At 44.3% G+C, this 18,220-nt stretch overlaps 1 protein-coding gene across 2 annotated transcripts in view; it reads left to right on the top strand.

Annotated features, from left to right (window-relative positions):
* FGD4 (FYVE, RhoGEF and PH domain containing 4) overlaps positions 1-18,220 on the top strand; it is a 166,472-nt gene that overhangs the window by 21,973 nt on the left and 126,279 nt on the right. The window contains exon 1 of one of the 2 annotated variants that reach the window (XM_056517524.1): positions 15,320-15,460. The exons of the other annotated variant lie outside the window; for it this stretch is intronic. Coding sequence (XP_056373499.1) covers positions 15,451-15,460 — 10 coding nt within the window. The 5' untranslated portion in view covers positions 15,320-15,450. Of the gene's footprint in view, positions 1-15,319; positions 15,461-18,220 lie in introns of those variants that run through there. 2 annotated transcript variants of the gene reach the window in all.

The raw sequence follows: 18,220 nt of genomic DNA, 5'->3' as shown, positions 1-18,220 counted from the left end.
GCCAAGTTACGGAAAACGGTAGCTTTAATGAGTGACAGATGGAACAGTCTATACAGTTTAGTCAGGCCCACAGAGGTGACCAGTGACTTCAGAGACCTCAGGGCTTGCTGGGTCTTGTAAGGGACTGGGACAATATTGATGCAGGCCACGCTGACTGAAGACATATGACTTTGACTTGAATGGCTGACTTTACCCCAATTGTAGCTTAATTGAAGACCTGTGGCTGCCGGACTGATTTGCGGCCTCCTATGGACTCCAGACACCCTCTGGGCTTGACCTTGCTGCAACTCAGCATAAGCAGGAAGAGAGTGAGCAGAGGCTCCACCCAGGGCAGGGCTCAATTCCTGCAGGAACTCATGGGAACGAAGTTCCTGGAATTTTTCCACAGCAGGAACGCAGTTCCCATTAGCAAGAGTCCTGCAGGACCAGCCCTTAAAATGGTACTCCACCCCTAGACATCGTATCCCCTATCCAGCGGTGGGACCCCTGCGATCTCGGCTGTGGCACCCCAGACATCTGGTGCATGGAGTGAACTTCGCTCCATGCCGAATGACTGGGGAAGGGGGGCAGAGGCTCGTGACATCACGGCCATGCCCCCTTAATGCAAGTCTATAGGAGTGGGCGTGATGCCCGCCATGCCCCCTCCCATAGACTTGCATTGAGGGGCTGTGGCCATGACGTCCCGAGCCTCCGGCGCTGCACCCAACGCTCTAAACGAATGCCGGGTGCAGCAGGGAGATTGCGGGGGTCCCCAAATTGTGGACCTCCATCTGTTGCAAAACTACCATTCCCTGCATGCCCGGACAGCCGCTGGCTGTCCGGGCATGCAGGGAATGTTTGTTTTGCAATATCTGGAGGTCTACAGTTTGGGGACCAAGGCTCTAGAGGTTTTTCTTACTTAATGTGCTACTGTGACTTTAAAAATTTTTGCCATGTCAAAAGTTTTGAATAGTCAGGGTCTGGATAGAGCTGGGAGAAGCAAGAGGCTAAGCTCTTCACTCTCTTACTAAAGAACCAGTTTCCTGCAATGATTTAGATAAAGCAGCAAGTTGGGGAGTGAAGCACTCGGCCATGCTCTTCTCCCGGATGTATCTAGCAATTGTTTGAGGTCTGGGTGTTTAGACCCCAACAATCTCTTTCTGACTGTCTGACTAGGTATCAGAGGATCGGGCACTTTGATGTCTGTCATGATCTCTCTTTCATATGACCTGTTCCTTTGGGAAAATTTGGGAAACCCCACACACATCAGATGGCTGGGCGATCCTACTAAAATCAATTGGTTCAGTTGACATCACCGGCATGATCACATATTTTCTCTGGGATTAAAGTCTGGAGACTGGCTAGGCCACTCTAGGACCTTAAAGGGGTATTCCGCCCTTAACCATGTTATCCCCTATATAAAGGAAAATGGATAAGATTTCTGATCACGGGGGTTCTGCCGCTGGGACCCCTGCGATCTCCATGCATCACCCTCCCAGCTTTCTGTGCGGGGTGCTGCTCCAGTCTCAAAAACACTTGAGGGGGCATGATGTGACGCACAAGGGGGCCTAGCATAACCTCACATCACGCCCCCTCCATTCTTGTCTACGGGAGTGGGCTTGATGGCTGGATCGTAGATGGCACAGAATGCCGGGTGCTGCACGGAGATCACAGGGGGTCTCAGCAGCAGCACCCCCACAATCAAACGTCTTATCCCCCTTTCCTTTGGATAGGGGATAGATAAGATGTCTTAGGGTGGAATACCCCTTTAATGTGCTTCTTCTTGAGCCATTCCTTTGTTGCCTTGGCCATGTGTTTTGGGTCATTGTTGTGCTGGAATACCCATCTACAACCCATTTCCAATGCCTTGGCTAATGAAAGGAGGTTCTTAGCCAAGATTTGACAGTACATGGCCCCATCACTCGTCTCTTTGATGCAGTGAAGTTGTCATGTCCCCTTAGCAGAAAAACAACCCCAAAGCATGTTTCCATCTCAATGTTGCCGGTGGTCATGGTGTTTTTAGGGGTTTCTCCACCTTCAAACAAGGTAAGTTGCGTTTATGCCAAAGAGCTTCATGTTGGTCACTTCGATGGTGCATTCACACCACGTTTTTGCAATACAGTTCCCGTATACATTTTCAATGTGAAAACCCATACGGAACCGTATTGAAAACCGTATGCATTGAGTCTCCATTGAAAACCGTATGCCCAACGTATGCCCAATCCGTTTAGCATCTTGTACGGTTTTGTCTGTTTTTTTTTTTTCCCGTACCCAAAACTGTAGCCTACCACTGTTTTTGGTCCGGGTGAAAAACAGTATTAAACCGTATACGTTTTTTTTTTTTTTTTGTTTTTTTTAACAAGGGAGTCAATGGGAACCGTACAGAACTGTATGTGTGTACGGTTCCATCCGGTTTGCACCATACGGTTTTTGACTTTGCACAGTTTTTTTTCTTGGAATTTCAATCAAACAAGTGAAACTTTATTCATAATGGAGTGAAAAGTTAAAAACATATGTTTTTTTCATACAAAAATGATGCATCCGGACATCATTTTTCGAACCGTATATGGGTTAAAATTTGTACACAAGTTTTCATACAGTTTAGTCCGGTTTTGAGGAATCAGTTTTTCATCAAAAAACTGATACGGGAACTGTATTGCAAAAACGTGGTGTGAATGCAGCCTTACCCTGGCTCTCCTTTAAGGTTCTAATCTGCACGATTCAGGCAGACCTGTACATGTGCTTTCTTGAGCAGGTGCACCTTGGGGGCGCTACAGGATTTCAGTCCTTAACGATGTAGTGTGTTACCAATTGTTTTCTCCGTGACTATAGTCCCAACTACATTGACAAGATCCTCATTGTTCTCATGATTATTGAGACTCCACGAGATGAGATTTTACATGTAGTCCCTGAATGAGGGAGATTGACAGCTTCTCACCAAGCTGCTTGGCGATGATCTTGTAGCCCATTTCAGCCTTGTGTAGGTCTACAATCTTGTCCCTGACATCCTTGGACAGCTCTTTGGTCTTGGCCATGGTGAAGAGTTGGAAATCTGATTGATTAATTCTGTGGACAGCTGACTTTTTTTTTTTTTTTTAGAGGTAACAAGCTGAAATTAGGAATGTTCCCTTTAAAAGAGTGCTCCTAATCTCAGTTTAATGCCCGCATAAAAGACACCTGGGAGCCAGAAATCTTGGTGATCAAATACTTATTTCACTGAGTAAAATGAAGATCAATTTATATTTAAAATGTGTTGTTGTTTTTTTTTTTTTTTTTTTAATTATTTTTCTTGTTACTCTTCCACTGTTCAAATAAACCGATGGATAGATATTGGATGGATATAGATATGAGATAGATAGATAAATAGATATGAGATATATAGATATGAAATAGATATATAGGAGAGATAGATAGATATAAGATAGATAGCTAGATAGATATGAGATAGATAGATAGATATGGGATAGATAGATAGATATGAGATAGATAGATAGATAGATATGAGATAGATAGATAGATATGGGATAGATAGATAGATATGGGATAGATAGATAGATATGGGATAGATAGATAGATATGGGATAGATAGATAGATAGATAGATAGATAGATAGATAGATATGGGATAGATAGATAGATATGGGATAGATATGGGATAGATAGATAGATATGGGATAGATAGATAGATATAGATAGATATGGGATAGATAGATATGGGATAGATAGATATGGGATAGATAGATAGATATGGGATGGATAGATAGATATGGGATGGATAGATAGATATGGGATGGATAGATAGATATGGGATGGATAGATATGGGATGGATAGATAGATATGGGATAGATAGATATGAGATAGATAGGAGATGGATAGATAGGAGATAGATATGGGATAGATAGATAGATATGGGATTGATAGATAGATAGATATGAGATAGATAGATAGATAGATATGGGATAGATAGGAGATGGATAGATACAGGGGCGGACACAGACAACAGAGGGCCCCTGTGCAAAGAATGTGCCTGGGCCCAACCCCCCCCCCCCCCAAAAAAAAGTAATATGCGATAAAATTGCACTGCAACTCACATTAATCTGCATTAGATAGGCAGCAGTTCCCCCACATTAGGTAGCATAGATTCCCCACATTAGGTAGCATAGTTTTCCCACATTATGTAGCATATATTCCCCACATTAGGTAGCATTGCATAGTTTCCCCACATTAGGTAACGTAGCATAATTTCCCCACATTAGGTAGCGTAGCATTTATTCCCCACATTAGGTAGCGCATCATATATTCCCTACATTAGGTAGCGTAGCCCCACATTAGGTAGCGTAGCATAGCATATATTCCCCACATTAGGTAGCATGGCATAGATTCCCCACATTAGGTAGCGTAGCATATATTCCCCACATTAGGTAGTGTAGCAAAGATTCCCCACATTAGGTAGCATAGCATATATTCCCCACATTAGGTAGCATAGATTCCCCACATTAGGTAGCATAGCATATATTCCCCACATTAGGTAGCATAGATTCCCCACATTAGGTAGCATAGCATATATTCCCCACATTAGGTAGCATAGATTCCCCACATAAGGTAGCGTAGCATAACCCCAACAAACAAACACACACACACTCTCACTCACCCACACACTCTTACCTGGCCTGCACTACATACATTTGCCCATGGGGACTTCCTGGCCGAGGTGCGCGCTATAAGTGACATCATCGCACGCTCTGCGCTGGACGTCACCGTCCAGGTGCTTGCGATGACGTCACTCACTGCACGCACCTCAGCCAGGAAGTCCCCATGGGCAGATGTAAGTAGCAGTTTAGTGACTGGGCAAGACTGGTTTCCCTGTCATATGTGCACTGGCAGGGCTGCCATCAGAAATTTCGGGGCCCCTTACACAACTCAAGGCCTGAGACCCCCACCGATCACCTCGGTTGAAGTGGTTCTCCAGCTGTTGGAAAGCTAAAACTCCCATCATGTCTGGAGAGCCTCAGGCAATGGGAGTTGTAGTTTTGTAACAGCTGAAGAGACACAGATTGGACACAGTTTTACCCATCATCACTGCAGAACTTACAAGTGACTACAGCTCTGATGGGACAGTCATAAGAACATACAATGATGTCAGTGACCTGAGTGACGTCTTCTTTTCTTCTTCATCTCGTCCAGAGATCAGGTCTTCCCCCAGCTCCATCTTCTCTGCAGAGTCTGACATGCAGACATCATTGGCTCCTCACTGTCAGCAGATCCTCATCCTCTGCATGAAGACAGTAATCATTATAACCTTGCCAGAAAGTGTAACCTAAATAAAATACTGCCCCACACTGTACCCTGAATATAATACTGCCCCACACTGTACCCTGAATATAATACTGCTATACACTGTACCCACTAAATATAATACTGCCACACACTGTACCCTGAATATAATCCTGCCACACACTGTACCCTGAATATAATACTGCCACACACTGTACCATGAATAGCATACTGCCATACACTGTACCCACTAAATATAATACTGCTATTCACTGTACCCACTAAATATAATACTGCCCCACACAGTACCCTAAATATAATATTGCCAGAAAGTGTAACCTAAATAAAATACTGCCCCACACTGTACCCTGAATATAATACTGCTATACACTGTACCCACTAAATATAATACTGCCACACACTGTACCCTGAATATAATCCTGCCACACACTGGTCCCTGAATATAATACTGCCACACACTGTACCATGAATAGCATACTGCCATACACTGTACCCACTAAATATAATACTGCTATTCACTGTACCCACTAAATATAATACTGCCCCACACAGTACCCTAAATAAAATACTGTCACACACTGTACCCTAAATAAAATACTGCCCCACACTGTACCCTAAATATAATATTGCCAGACACTGTAACCTGAATACAATACTGCTGTACACTGTACCCACTAAATATAATACTGCTATACACTGTATCCACTAAATATAATCCTGCTACACACTGTAACCTGAATATAATACTGCCACACACTGTACTCCGAATATAATACTGCCACACATTGTACCCACTAAATATAATACTGCCACACACTGTACCCTGAATATAATACTGCTCATACACTGTACCCTGAATATAATACTATACACTGTACCCTGAATATAATACTGCTACACACTGTGCCCACTAAATACAATCCTGCCACACACCGTACCCTGAATATAATAATGCTATAAACTGTAACCTGAGTATAATACTGCTATACACTGTACCCACTAAATATAATCCTGCCACACACTGTACCCTGAATATAATACTGCTATACACTGTACCCACTAAATATAATTCTGCCACACACTATACCCACTAAATATAATACCTCTTATCCTCTGTGTCCTCATCATTCCTCATCACCCCCATAACCCCTGCCAAACCTCTCCTCAACACTACTATAACCACCCCCGCACCTCTCCTCATCACTACTATAACCACCCCCGCACCTCTCCTCATCACTACTATAACCCCCCCACACCTCTCCTCATCACTACTCTAACCCCCCCACTCCTCTCCTCATCACTACTATAACCCCTGCACCTCTCCTCATCACTGCTATAACCCCCCCCGCACCTCTCCTCATCACTACTATAACCCCCCCACACACCTCTTCTCATCACTACTATAACCCCCCCACATACCTCTCCTAATCATTACTATAACCCCCCCACACACCTCTCCTCATCACTACTATAACCCCCCCACACACCTCTCCTCATCACTACTATAACCCCCCCACACACCTCTCCTCATCACTACTATAATCCCCGCACCTCTCCTCATCACTACTATAACCCCCGCACCTCTTCTCATCACTATTATAATGCCCCCTGCATCTCTCACCACCCCCATAACACCCCCCTGCACCTCTCTTCACCCCCATAACACCCTCCTGCACCTCTTATCACACCCATAACCCCCCCTGCACCTCTCATCACCCCATAACACCCCCCCCCTCATCACCCCCATAACACCCCCTGCATCTCTCATCACTCCCATAACACCTCCTTCATCTCTCATCACCCCCATAACCCCCCCTGCATCTCTCATCACCCCCATAACCCCCCTGCACCTCTCATCACCCCCATAACCTCCCCATGCACCTTTCATCCCTCCATAACACCCCCTGCACCTCTCATCCCCCCATAACACCCCCCTGCACATCTCATTACCCCCATAACACCCCCCTGCATAACCCCCTGCACCTCTCATCACCCCCATAACCTCCCCATGCACCTTTCATCCCCCCATAACACCCCCCTGCACCTCTCATCCCCCCATAACACCCCCTGCACCTCTCATTACCCCCATAACACCCCCCCCCCTCATCACCCCTATAACACCCCAAGCACCAGTTCCCCTGCACCTCTCATCACCATTGTAGTCTGCAAACAACATAGCCCCCATCCAACCCCCCAATCCCCCCCCCCCCGTTCACTCACCCTGCCGGGGTTCGGTGCAGCTGCTGCTCCTGTCAGTGTCACTGCATGGGGAGGATCCGTCGGGAGGCTGCTGGACTGGAGATCGTGCCGGGACAGGTCAGGTGACTGGAGTAGACGTGCGTGCCTGCGCGGGGCACGTCGACTCCCATCAGCCCCTGGCCTGTCCGGCCCTGCCGTACTTCTTAAGGGGCCCGCGCCCTAGAAAGAGCGGGCCTCATAGTCCTGCGGGCCCCCCAGACTATGAGGCCCGGTCATAGTTCTGACGGGTACCCAGCCAGGAGTCAGTGAGTGACAGTCGCAGTCACTCACTGACTAGCCGGAAAAAAAAAAGTACAGGGACGTCCGGGCCTCCCTGAAGCTCCGGGCCCCATACAAGTGTATGGGTTTACCCCCTGATGGCGGCCCTGTGCACTGGGTCCGATGGTAGGACCGGCCCAGCGTGTGAGGGCGGGCCCCCTCCCACGCTGGGCCCCTGTGCAGCTGAACCGGCTGCACAGGCGATATGTCCGCCCCTGGATAGATAGATATGAGATGGATGGATGGATAGATACAGTATGAGATAAGATATATAAGATGTATATTACAGTCTCCCCAGCAGATGGGGCTATAACAGTGAAGATGATAACTCTTGGGGATGACTGACTATACTGTTAATAAGTTGCACATTTATTAGGTTGTTCTCTGCACTTAATCAAAAAGACATTTACTCTCGGAGCATTTTATTAATGACTTTTGCAAATTAAGATCATCTGCTTATTGCGAGGACATTGTGTGGTCGTGGCAGCGGAGTCATATGCGCCTTATAAATGAATATTCAGAAATCCTCCAGACTGTAGGGTCTATGTTGCTCTTAGTTCATATTTCTGCATTTGCCAGTGTAAAAAATGCTCCTGTGTTTTGCTTATCTATAACTGGCCACAGCTTATCGGATCTTTGTATTCTTAAAGGGGTACTACCGTGGAAAACTTTTTTTTTTTTTTTTAATGAACTGGTGCCAGAAAGTTAAACAGATTTGTAAATTACTTATATTAAAAAAATCTCAATCCTTCCAGTACTTATTAGCTGCTGAATACTACAGAGGAAATTCTTTTCTTTTTGGAACACAGTGCTCTCTGCTGACATCATGACCACAGTGCTCTCTGCTGACATCTCTGTCCATTTTAAGAACTGTCCAGAGTAGGAGAAAATCCCCATAGCAAACATATGCTGCTCTGGACAGTTCCTAAAATGGACTGAGATGTCAGCAGAGAGCACTGTGGTCATGATTTCATCAGAGAGCACTGTGTTCCAAAAAGAAAATAATTTCCTCTGTAGTATTCAGCAGCTAATAAGTACTGGAAAGATTAAGATTTTTTATTAGAAGTAAATCAACTGTTTAACTTTCTGGCACTAGTTGATTTAAAAAAAAAAAAAAAAAGTTTTCCACCGGAGTACCCCTTTAAAGGTGGTCGTCCAGTTTACACTACCTGTTCTCTTACACCCTAGTAAGGAATTAGGGTAGTAGAGGAGGGTGTCTCTGCTCAGGGACCTTATTGCTTGTCCAGAGTAAGGAATGGCTACAGCGCGTCCCCTCACTCCGGAGGACCTGTCCTTTCCTGCACTACATACATGTGAATGGACATTGTGTAATACTTTGTTTCCCCTTTGGTGGCGCTGCAGAGAGATAAAACACTTCCCAGGTGTCCCTACAGATCATTGCTGGGGGTCCCGTCCAGGGGACACTTTGTGATCAGCTTATTGTCAAAGGAACCTTCTAAATATGTTTTGTCCTAAGTAAAGGATCTCCTAGTTATCTCCTTCTAATTAGCGGTTATTTTGTCTTTTCACCAATTGTTCCTCCCCATTGCTTTACACTGCAGTTCTGATTTATTTTCTTTTTTTTATGTAATTTATGCCCCACCACAGTAAAGGGAGATTGGGTCCTAAAGACTTTCTATGGCTTTAAGAGTGGAAAATCTCATAGGCGACCATTGACAGATATAAATGTTTATTACTGTAGTTTAGTGAAAGTAATTCTCTTTCTAAAGTCCCATGTAAATTGGGGCTATAAAGGGCTCATGAAGAGGTATTTCTGTAGAAAATGCCCACAAATACAATCCATGGGGTGATAATAAAATATATATATATATATCACGTGACAATAATCAGTACTTGGCATGGCGTCAAGGGCAAATGCAGCTCGGCGGCTTAAAGGGGTACCCCCCTGGAAAACATTTTTAATTTTTTTTTAAATCAACTGGTGCCAGAAAGTTACAGATTTGTAAATGACTTCTATTTAAAAATCTTAATCCTTCCAGTACTTATCAGCTGCTATTTGCTCCACAGTAAGTTATTTTCTTTTTGAATTTCCTTTCTGTCTGACCACAGTGCTCTCTGCTGACACCTCTGTCCATGTCAGGAACTGTCCAGAGCAAGATAGGTTTGCTATGGGGATTTGCTCCTGCTCTGGACAGTTCCTAAAATGGACAGAGGTGTCAGCAGAGAGCACTGTGGTCAGACAGAAAGGAAATTCAAAAAGAAAAGAACTTCCTGTGGAACATATAGCAGATGATAAGTACTGGAAGGGTTAAGATGTTTAAATATAAGCAATTTACAAATCTGTTTAACTTTCTGGCACCAGTTGATTTAAAAAAAATGTTTTCCAGGGGAGCTCCTGTTTCGCACACTAAGGGTGCTTCCTCCGGCCATGATGGCCGGAGGAAGCACACTTAGTGTGCGAAACAGGAGCTCGGTCGCATATCACTATCCCCCCACCACCCTCTCCCTTTGTCATATTTATGTGAGTATGCTTCAATAAAGAAGAACATACCAGCTGAAATGGTGAGTTGCCGATTTCTTTCTCTTCTCTTGGAATATCATATGAAAATCTCATTGTGTCAGAGCACCACCAACAGCACCTAGCTACACCGACGCATATCCAACACGTTAGTTTCCACTAATACCGCAGTGCCGTGCTACTTCTTTTATGAACCATCTTCTGAAATGTGCCGAGGGTATAAGTGGAGCGCCGGGGAGCAGGAGAAGCCTGTTGAGGTTTGCCTCCTGGCTGGTGGAGCTTTTTTCTTGCTTGTTCATTTGGCATGGAGTTAGGACATGCCTCGCACACACGCCATGCTACTATATCAAGGGGGCTCACACCCCTAAACACTGATCCTGATAACCAATGTCTAGCAGTGGGTGAGTCCCCTTCCCATCAGGACATAGGGCCCCCTCATCACTTAAGACGAAGAACTGCTAATGGATTTGCAGTGACAACCGCAAGGGCTGGAGCCCACCATCGACTTCCCTTCCTGTGCCCTCCTGACATTGCTCTGAACCTTTGTATCTTAGTGTCTACTTCTAGGCCAGTAAAGCGATCTCCCGTTTTAGGTTTAGATCCTCATTTTATCTCAGCCAACAGAATTTCGTAGCAGTCCTAGTGATTTGGTGGTGGACTGTGGTTGGTTAGAGCAGGCAAATGGGGCTGTAAAAGGGGATGGTGGGTTAAGGCAGTGATTGAGGGGCTGCACCTCACTGGATACCCCTCAATACGATTTAACAACGCATTGACTATACAAGTGTCTGTCTTTTCCCCCCTGACGCAGATTCCTAGACATTTATTTTCCATCCTGTAGTTGGATAAAGCTAACGTGGACCCTAAGACAAAGATTTCAGGGGTCTTCTTTGAGTTACTCCTGAAATCCTTTATCATTGTGCAGGAGGGACTCTCTCGGGCCTAAGCATAAAAAGAAGCCTTCCTTGTATTTCTAAGGCCTGGAGCATCTCTCCTATTCATCCCTCGTGCTAATTTACTTTGACAGATGAATGAGACCGGTTGGGTTTTCACAAAACGGCCATGTAGGTCACGCTCGGGCAAGGCATTATGGGAAGACCGACAACTGTGTCTCCCTGACACTGATATACTATGGAATCAAGTCATTCCATTGTTAGTCACTGAAAAGCCGATGGAAGCATTAGGTCTGCCTCACGTTGATGCTTTTCAGGAGGTTGCAAAGCATAAGAAAATAGGGTCTGCTATTTTTTATAGGTTTCTTTGATTTGATATTTGGGTTATATTTGTTGCAGATCATTCCCCATTCAAGTGACTAATGCCGAGTTGCAATACCAGGCATGGACCATAGACAAGAGTGGCGCTGCTTCTTGAAAATAAAAAATACGAAAACTTATTTCCTGGTTCAATGTGCAGTGGGATGGGGTAGTTTCACTTGGTGATACAGGTTCAACATACCCAATAGGTGGGATGGCAGCTATCAGACATGGCACTTGTTTTATGGCATTTCATGTCATTACAGTGTTTCATCTAAGATGAGAAAACGTCTTATGGAAATGCAAACTTCTTGCTGTTTTGGTAGACATCCACAAGAGTCTTCATCCCTCCCTGTCATGGGAAGAACAGCAAAGCAGGCTCTATATAGGATTACTTCATTACAAATCTAGACACAGGTCCCGAATAGTGTTACATAATGGAGATTGCCAAGTGCAGAATTATTGCAGCACCCAAACGGTTAAAGGGAAGCCAAGTTCAGTTACGGTTTAGAGCAGCGTACACTATAGGACGCCGTGACTTCCCAAAGTTGCTTGGATCCTTTTTTTTTTTTTGGTAAGTTGCTAAAAAAAAGGAAACTGCTCAGGGTTGTGAAACTCTGATGAGAGAGGCCGTTTTCCATCAGACCTGTTGAAGCCCTCGGTAGTGGGGCATTGACATGCACGGGCGTATTCCACTTGTTGCAAAAATTGAAAGGAAGGTCAATCACTGTTGTGTGTCTATGGTGAAGAGCAAGAGAGGGTCGGGCACATTGGGTATTGTTGGAAGCCTTATACCTCATTGCAAAGATGATGTGCATTTTTTACAATAGAATTTAAAGAGGACCTGCACGCTCTCCTGACAGTAGTAAATACTCCCATCCCCCATAAAATAACAATGCTAACATCTTTTTCTTAGAATTTTACATCAGTATTTCCCAACCTTTTTCAGCTTTACACACAATACCCCCCCCCCCCCCCATGCACTTTGGCCTCTGTAGGTAGTTTACCCCTTGTAGGTAGGACCCACAGTATGTAGCATGCCCCCTGTATGGAGAAACCCCTTTTAGGTAGTTTGGCCCATGTAGGTAGGTCCCCGTTGTAGGTAGGACCCCCCATCCCCCCCCCCCCCCCCCCCGCATACTTACCTCTGTTCCCCTGCTGTCAAAGGCTACTGCTTTAGCTTTTTCCTGTGGCCATTAGAGGCTGGTTGTAAGCTTTTCTACCTATGAGATGTGCATGATATCATCATTCGCTTTCCTAAGAAGCAATGTTTCTGGCCTCTAGTGGCCACAGGTAGCGTCACTAGAGGCCGACAGCCCCTGGAGACCTCACAGCTAGGACATGCTAGGATCCCTGTGGTGGTGATATGCTGGACTGCAGTGGCACACCAATGGGGTCCTCCTGGCACATTGGTTGGGAACCACTGCTCTATGTCAGGCTTTCTGTCTGAATGACAGAACATATTGGGTTTCAATATGATCAATTAATTTGTTCTTGAGGAAATAAGCCACCGCCCATCCAGAGTAAATTCATTCTCAGTTTAGCATATATGTATGGGGGGGGGGGGGGGGAGAGAGCTGTCTATAGCTGTATAAAATTTATGACCATCTTTACTGTATTAACTGGTAAATATATCCACTAGGAGTCTCAAAAAGATAGGTGACAACAATCTGTCTACTTTTTTCTAAAAACAATGCCTCTTTTTGCTGTCCATTCTGTTTGGTATTGCAGTATTAAATGTGTCTGAGCTATATAACCAAGATGGCTGATGGACAGTGATGTGGCTTCTGAGGGCAAACAAAACAACACAAAACTGAGTTTTATCCTGATCCCGGACGAGCCCCCAATGATGTATTGTCCGGACTTCAATGTTGTGTTCTATCTCAGGAAAAGAATGGAAAAGCAGCCTCCACTTAATTATAAACCCATTATCACATTATCAGTGTTTAACCCCCCCCCCCCCCCCCCCAACATTATTGAAGGCTGGTGCATTGACTGCCTAATGGGCTAAACATAAATAAATTAGGATTAAGGGTCAATCCCCATTACTGCAGACATGTGCTTTCCTCAACTCAAGATTCACAAACAAAAAGTCCTTTTCACAAAGACCAGGGAACCTTTCCTACAAGAATGAAGTTGACTTTTCCCAGCTCTGAGAAATATTTCCTGTCATTTAGATAAATTAAGAAATCCAACACAGTTTTCAAGAGAGTTCAGATCTGCTCTTATCCTCTGGAGAGCAGAATACTTTATATTAGCCTATTTTTAGGATTTTTTAAAACTTTTTTTATATTTTATTAGAAAATTTCAAAAACTTTTATAAGATTTTATTGAAAAAATAACATTAATAATTAAAGGAAAACTTTAGGAAAATAATTAGGATCCATCTTGTATAATATATAAATCTCTGGGATTAGGCCTAGAAACCCTTACTGCATCTACAAGAGCATGTTCATCTAGGGGCTTCTCCTTGATATCACCGGGACCGGGCAGTGGGACTATTTACACTGCTCAAAAAAATAAAGGGAACACTCAAACAACACAATGTAACTCCAAGTCAATGACACTTCTGTGAAATCACACTGTCCACTCAGGAAGCAACACTGATTGACAATCAATTTCACATGTTGTTGTGCAAATGGAATAGACAACAGGTGGAAATTGTAAGCAATTAGTAAGACACCCCCAATAAAGGAGTGGTTCTGCAGGTGGTGACCACAGACCACTTCTCCGTTCCTATGCTTCCTTGCTGATGTTTTGGTCACTTTTGAATGCTGGCGGTGCTTTCACTCTAGTGGTAGCATGAGACGGAGTCTACAACCCACACAAGTGGCTCAGGTAGTGCAGCTCATCCAGGATGGCACATCAATGCGAGCTGTGGCAAGAAGGTTTGCTGTGTTTGTCGGTGTAGTGTCCAGAGCATGGAGACGCTACCAGGAGACAGGCCAGTACATCAGGAGACGTGGAGGAGGCCGTAGGAGGGCAACAACCCAGCAGCAATTAACCCTTCCTTTGCTTCAGTCTTTTCCAAATCACATGCATTCACCCACCAATTTAACCCCTGCTTGCCCTCGAAACATTCTAGAACCAGCAGTCACTACCTTTTCTCAAACACCCTAGACTCCAGCTCCGGGACCCTTGAAAGACTACTGTTCTGGCATGATGCCTTTCTTATTGCTTCTTGGGGGTTATTTGACCCTATCACCCACTGTACATGGCAGAGCCAAGACAAGTTACTTTGGTGTCTTAGGTAGGTAAGGAAAATGGTGCCCAATGAGCATGGTGGCTTGTTTGTCACGGTTAGCAGAGCTCCATAAAGTTACAACAGTTAAAACATATTTTTCAAGCAGATTGTGCTATTCCCCTTCCTTGCCTTATACAAGTTGACACCCTAGGCTGTTGTCTACATCGACCTTCATACCAGCCGTGGTGCATAGCAAGGGCCTGTGTCCATTGGGTGGGTTTAGTTGGCTTTCCTCACAAATTAGCTTCTCTAAGGTATAATTTTGGTTTTGTCTCATCAGAAAACGGAAGCCAAAACTTGTGGTAAATATCCTCCTCCCCAATAGACTTCTACAAAATATTATACAGAGATATATTTATCTACTACTGTACGAAGAATGCACAGCCCATACGTAGCAAGGAAGCCGGGAAGGTAAGGGGGGCTTTGAACAATCCAAAACAAGAAGTCTGAGGAACAGTTTCCTCCGTGTTTTGAAATACTCTTTGCAAGTTTCCTGTGGTTGCAAATTGTTCACAGCTTTACAAAACATATACAGCATTTCCTATACAGCTACCTTAATGGTAACCGAGCAGCGGCACAACTCCATCTACCCGTATGGTTGTAAAGGAGGATTTTTGGTGGACGGGTGGGCGACTTTTGGCAGATAACCCTGCAGAAATGTAGAGACACCCGGAGAGAAGCAGCTCATGGGGGGGTGTGAGTATGACCAGTTTTCTCTGTTTTTAATAATCTGTATCACCAAAGGTGTAACTTGAAGCTCCTGGGTCCTAATGCAAATTCTGTAGCACCTACCATGCGCCATTTATAACACCTGTGTGGTCTTATGTGGGACCTTTGGCCCCCTCCCCTTAAGCTCCAGGACCCAAGGGGCCTATGTACCCTCTGCACATAACCTTTATCTTCGGAGATAATGTACACCCACCAGTTCCTCTTTACTTTATTTAAGTCTATGTGGTTTGGCATTAGTAAGCTTAATGTGCGCACCATGCATTGATTCTTATGAGTAGGCTGCTTTACTGTTTATATAGCTTTTTTTTTAGGCCAGTGGTCTCCAAACTGTGGACCTCCAGATGTTGCCAAACTTCAACTCTCTGCATACTTGGAGCTTTAGTTTTTTTTTTTTTAACAAGAAACTTTAACATAAAGGTGGTACATCTGGTGGGGTGTAGATTTAGTAGGGTGGCAGTATCCTTAGCATGGTATGCCGAGACCTTTATGCTGTTTCTTTAAGGTTCATCTTAAATATGAAATGGTGGCGCTGGCACCTCTGTTGCCAGTTATAGAAGCGGCTCAGAAGTTCTTGTAACTCACTTCAAGGATATATGATGCTCTGTGTGCTCTCTCCGGTTTTTACTCCCTTTCTCGGCCAACCTTGGCCACTTTGGACTGCAAAACGATGGTCACAGGAGGACACCCACTCTCCTACTATCCCATTAATATGTTAAAATTGTTCATAGTTAGAAAACTCCTTTAAAATCGTCAAGGTTGTACAACCGTAGAAAGAGCCCTACATCTGCCATAACTCTGGTTGGCACCATACACTGTTCACACCACAACTGAGCCCATTGGACCCCATTGACTCATAATGGTCCATCAAGGTGGCTATCGTTTTGATGGTTGTATTCTTCCTGTCAAAATTATAGACACCAAGATGGACCCCATTAAAGGACAATGGGGGTACTTTAGCTCAGTTTTATGCAGGGCTGTGGAGTTGGAGTTGGGAACCTGGAGTCGGAGTCGGCAAACAATGCACCGACTCAGACTCCTCCTAAATTTAGATTGGAATGTCCCAATTCACAAAAAGTTATAATTAATGACTTCTCTACTGTAAGAATAAAGACCAATGCATGCAGTGCCTCACGTTACCACAAAACAAACACATTAAGTGACCGTGAAGAAGCATGCTTTTCATGTGCTTCACTATATGGATATGGCAACGCACAATTAGAGCGGCAATACTTATACTTTCCATAGTGTTGTGTTCTGCTGTTACAGGGAACCCATGGGCAACCTAGCCTTTCCCTGATAAGGGATTAAGTAAATATGTTTTTTGCAGGACTAGAGACACTTGTATAAGTGAAGGGAATGGAGGGTCAATAGTTCAAGACTGAAGCTGTAGACCATTGGAAATACTGCTGTCGTTCAGCAAAGGCTATAAAAACTTGTAAACTCTGTTAAACTTAAACTTTAAACATGACTATGGGATTCTACTAGGGAAATCATGTTTTATAATAAATGCTCCTTCCTGGATCCTCCCACTGCCCTATCTTCAGCAGCAGATCAGCACACAAAAAGGAGAAGGCAGCAGCTTCTGCCCAACTACCTCTCTCTGCTAGAAGAGCTTAGAATAACTTTGTGGGCTTAAACTGTTCAATACAGTAGACTGTTGGCTTCCCAGCCAGTAGTCCTGTGGTAATGACATGTATGTTGAAATCCAGTGAAGAAAGAATTCAAGTGCACTCACCACGTAGACTGTTTCTTCGTTACTTTATTTCTTGTCACAAAAAGACATAATGCAGGGGGACGACATATAGGGGGTGTGCGTGGGCACACCCCCTATATGTCGTCCCCCTGCATTATGTCTTTTTGTGACAAGAAATAAAGTAACGAAGAAACAGTCTACGTGGTGAGTGCACTTGAATTCTTTCTTTATTGGATTTGTGCATAAGTGTTGTATCTTCTATCAAGTCTTGCAGCTCCACTGCTTACGTGAATCTTTTGCTGCATTGTGTCTACCTGAGTAATAATCCACAGGAGTGTGAAGTAGCAGTGCCAGGCTAGCTGTTTCTCCCTAACTATTGACATGTATGTTGCCTTTCTTTCCTTCAAGGAATGTATAAAATACATTTGCATATTAATACAGAGGAGTCGGAGTCGGAAGTACAAAAAACTGCGGAGTCGGAACATTTATCTACCGACTCCACAGCCCTGGTTTTATGTTGTGCATGCTGTGCTATTCTTTCTGTCAAAATGATGGGCACCAAGATGGACCCCATTATAAGTCAATGGAGGTCCACTGGGCTTAGTTGTATTCTGTGCTATTCTTCCCATCAAAACACAAGCCACAAGGATGGACCTCAGTATAAGTCAATGGGGGTTCATTGGGCTAAAGTGTTGTCTGTCAATCAGAGGTTCGGACAATGTTGTTGTGGTTTCCGTTGTACTGGAAGCCATAATGGTGGTGTGAATACAGTTTTAGAATATCAGACCACATAATGCTGCCATAACGCTCTATAGTGCCGAGATAATAGCGGCACATACAGCTATCAATAAGCACCATATAGTGTCCAAATAATATGCAGTAATCTAAAGAATATTTACAGATTGCTGCCATATACAGTAGTACCCACATAATACTGCCATTCAATGCATTGAGTAAAACCATCATACACTGATGAATAATACTGGGTGGTTTTAGTTTGCTTCTGAGGTTCTCCAAACTGTGGACCTCCAGAT

The sequence above is a fragment of the Hyla sarda genome, chromosome 4, assembly GCF_029499605.1.
Source record: "Hyla sarda isolate aHylSar1 chromosome 4, aHylSar1.hap1, whole genome shotgun sequence".
Classification (NCBI taxonomy): Eukaryota; Metazoa; Chordata; class Amphibia; order Anura; family Hylidae; genus Hyla; species Hyla sarda.
Note: the sequence above shows the minus strand (reverse complement) of the source record. Positions and strands in the feature narration are given on the sequence as shown.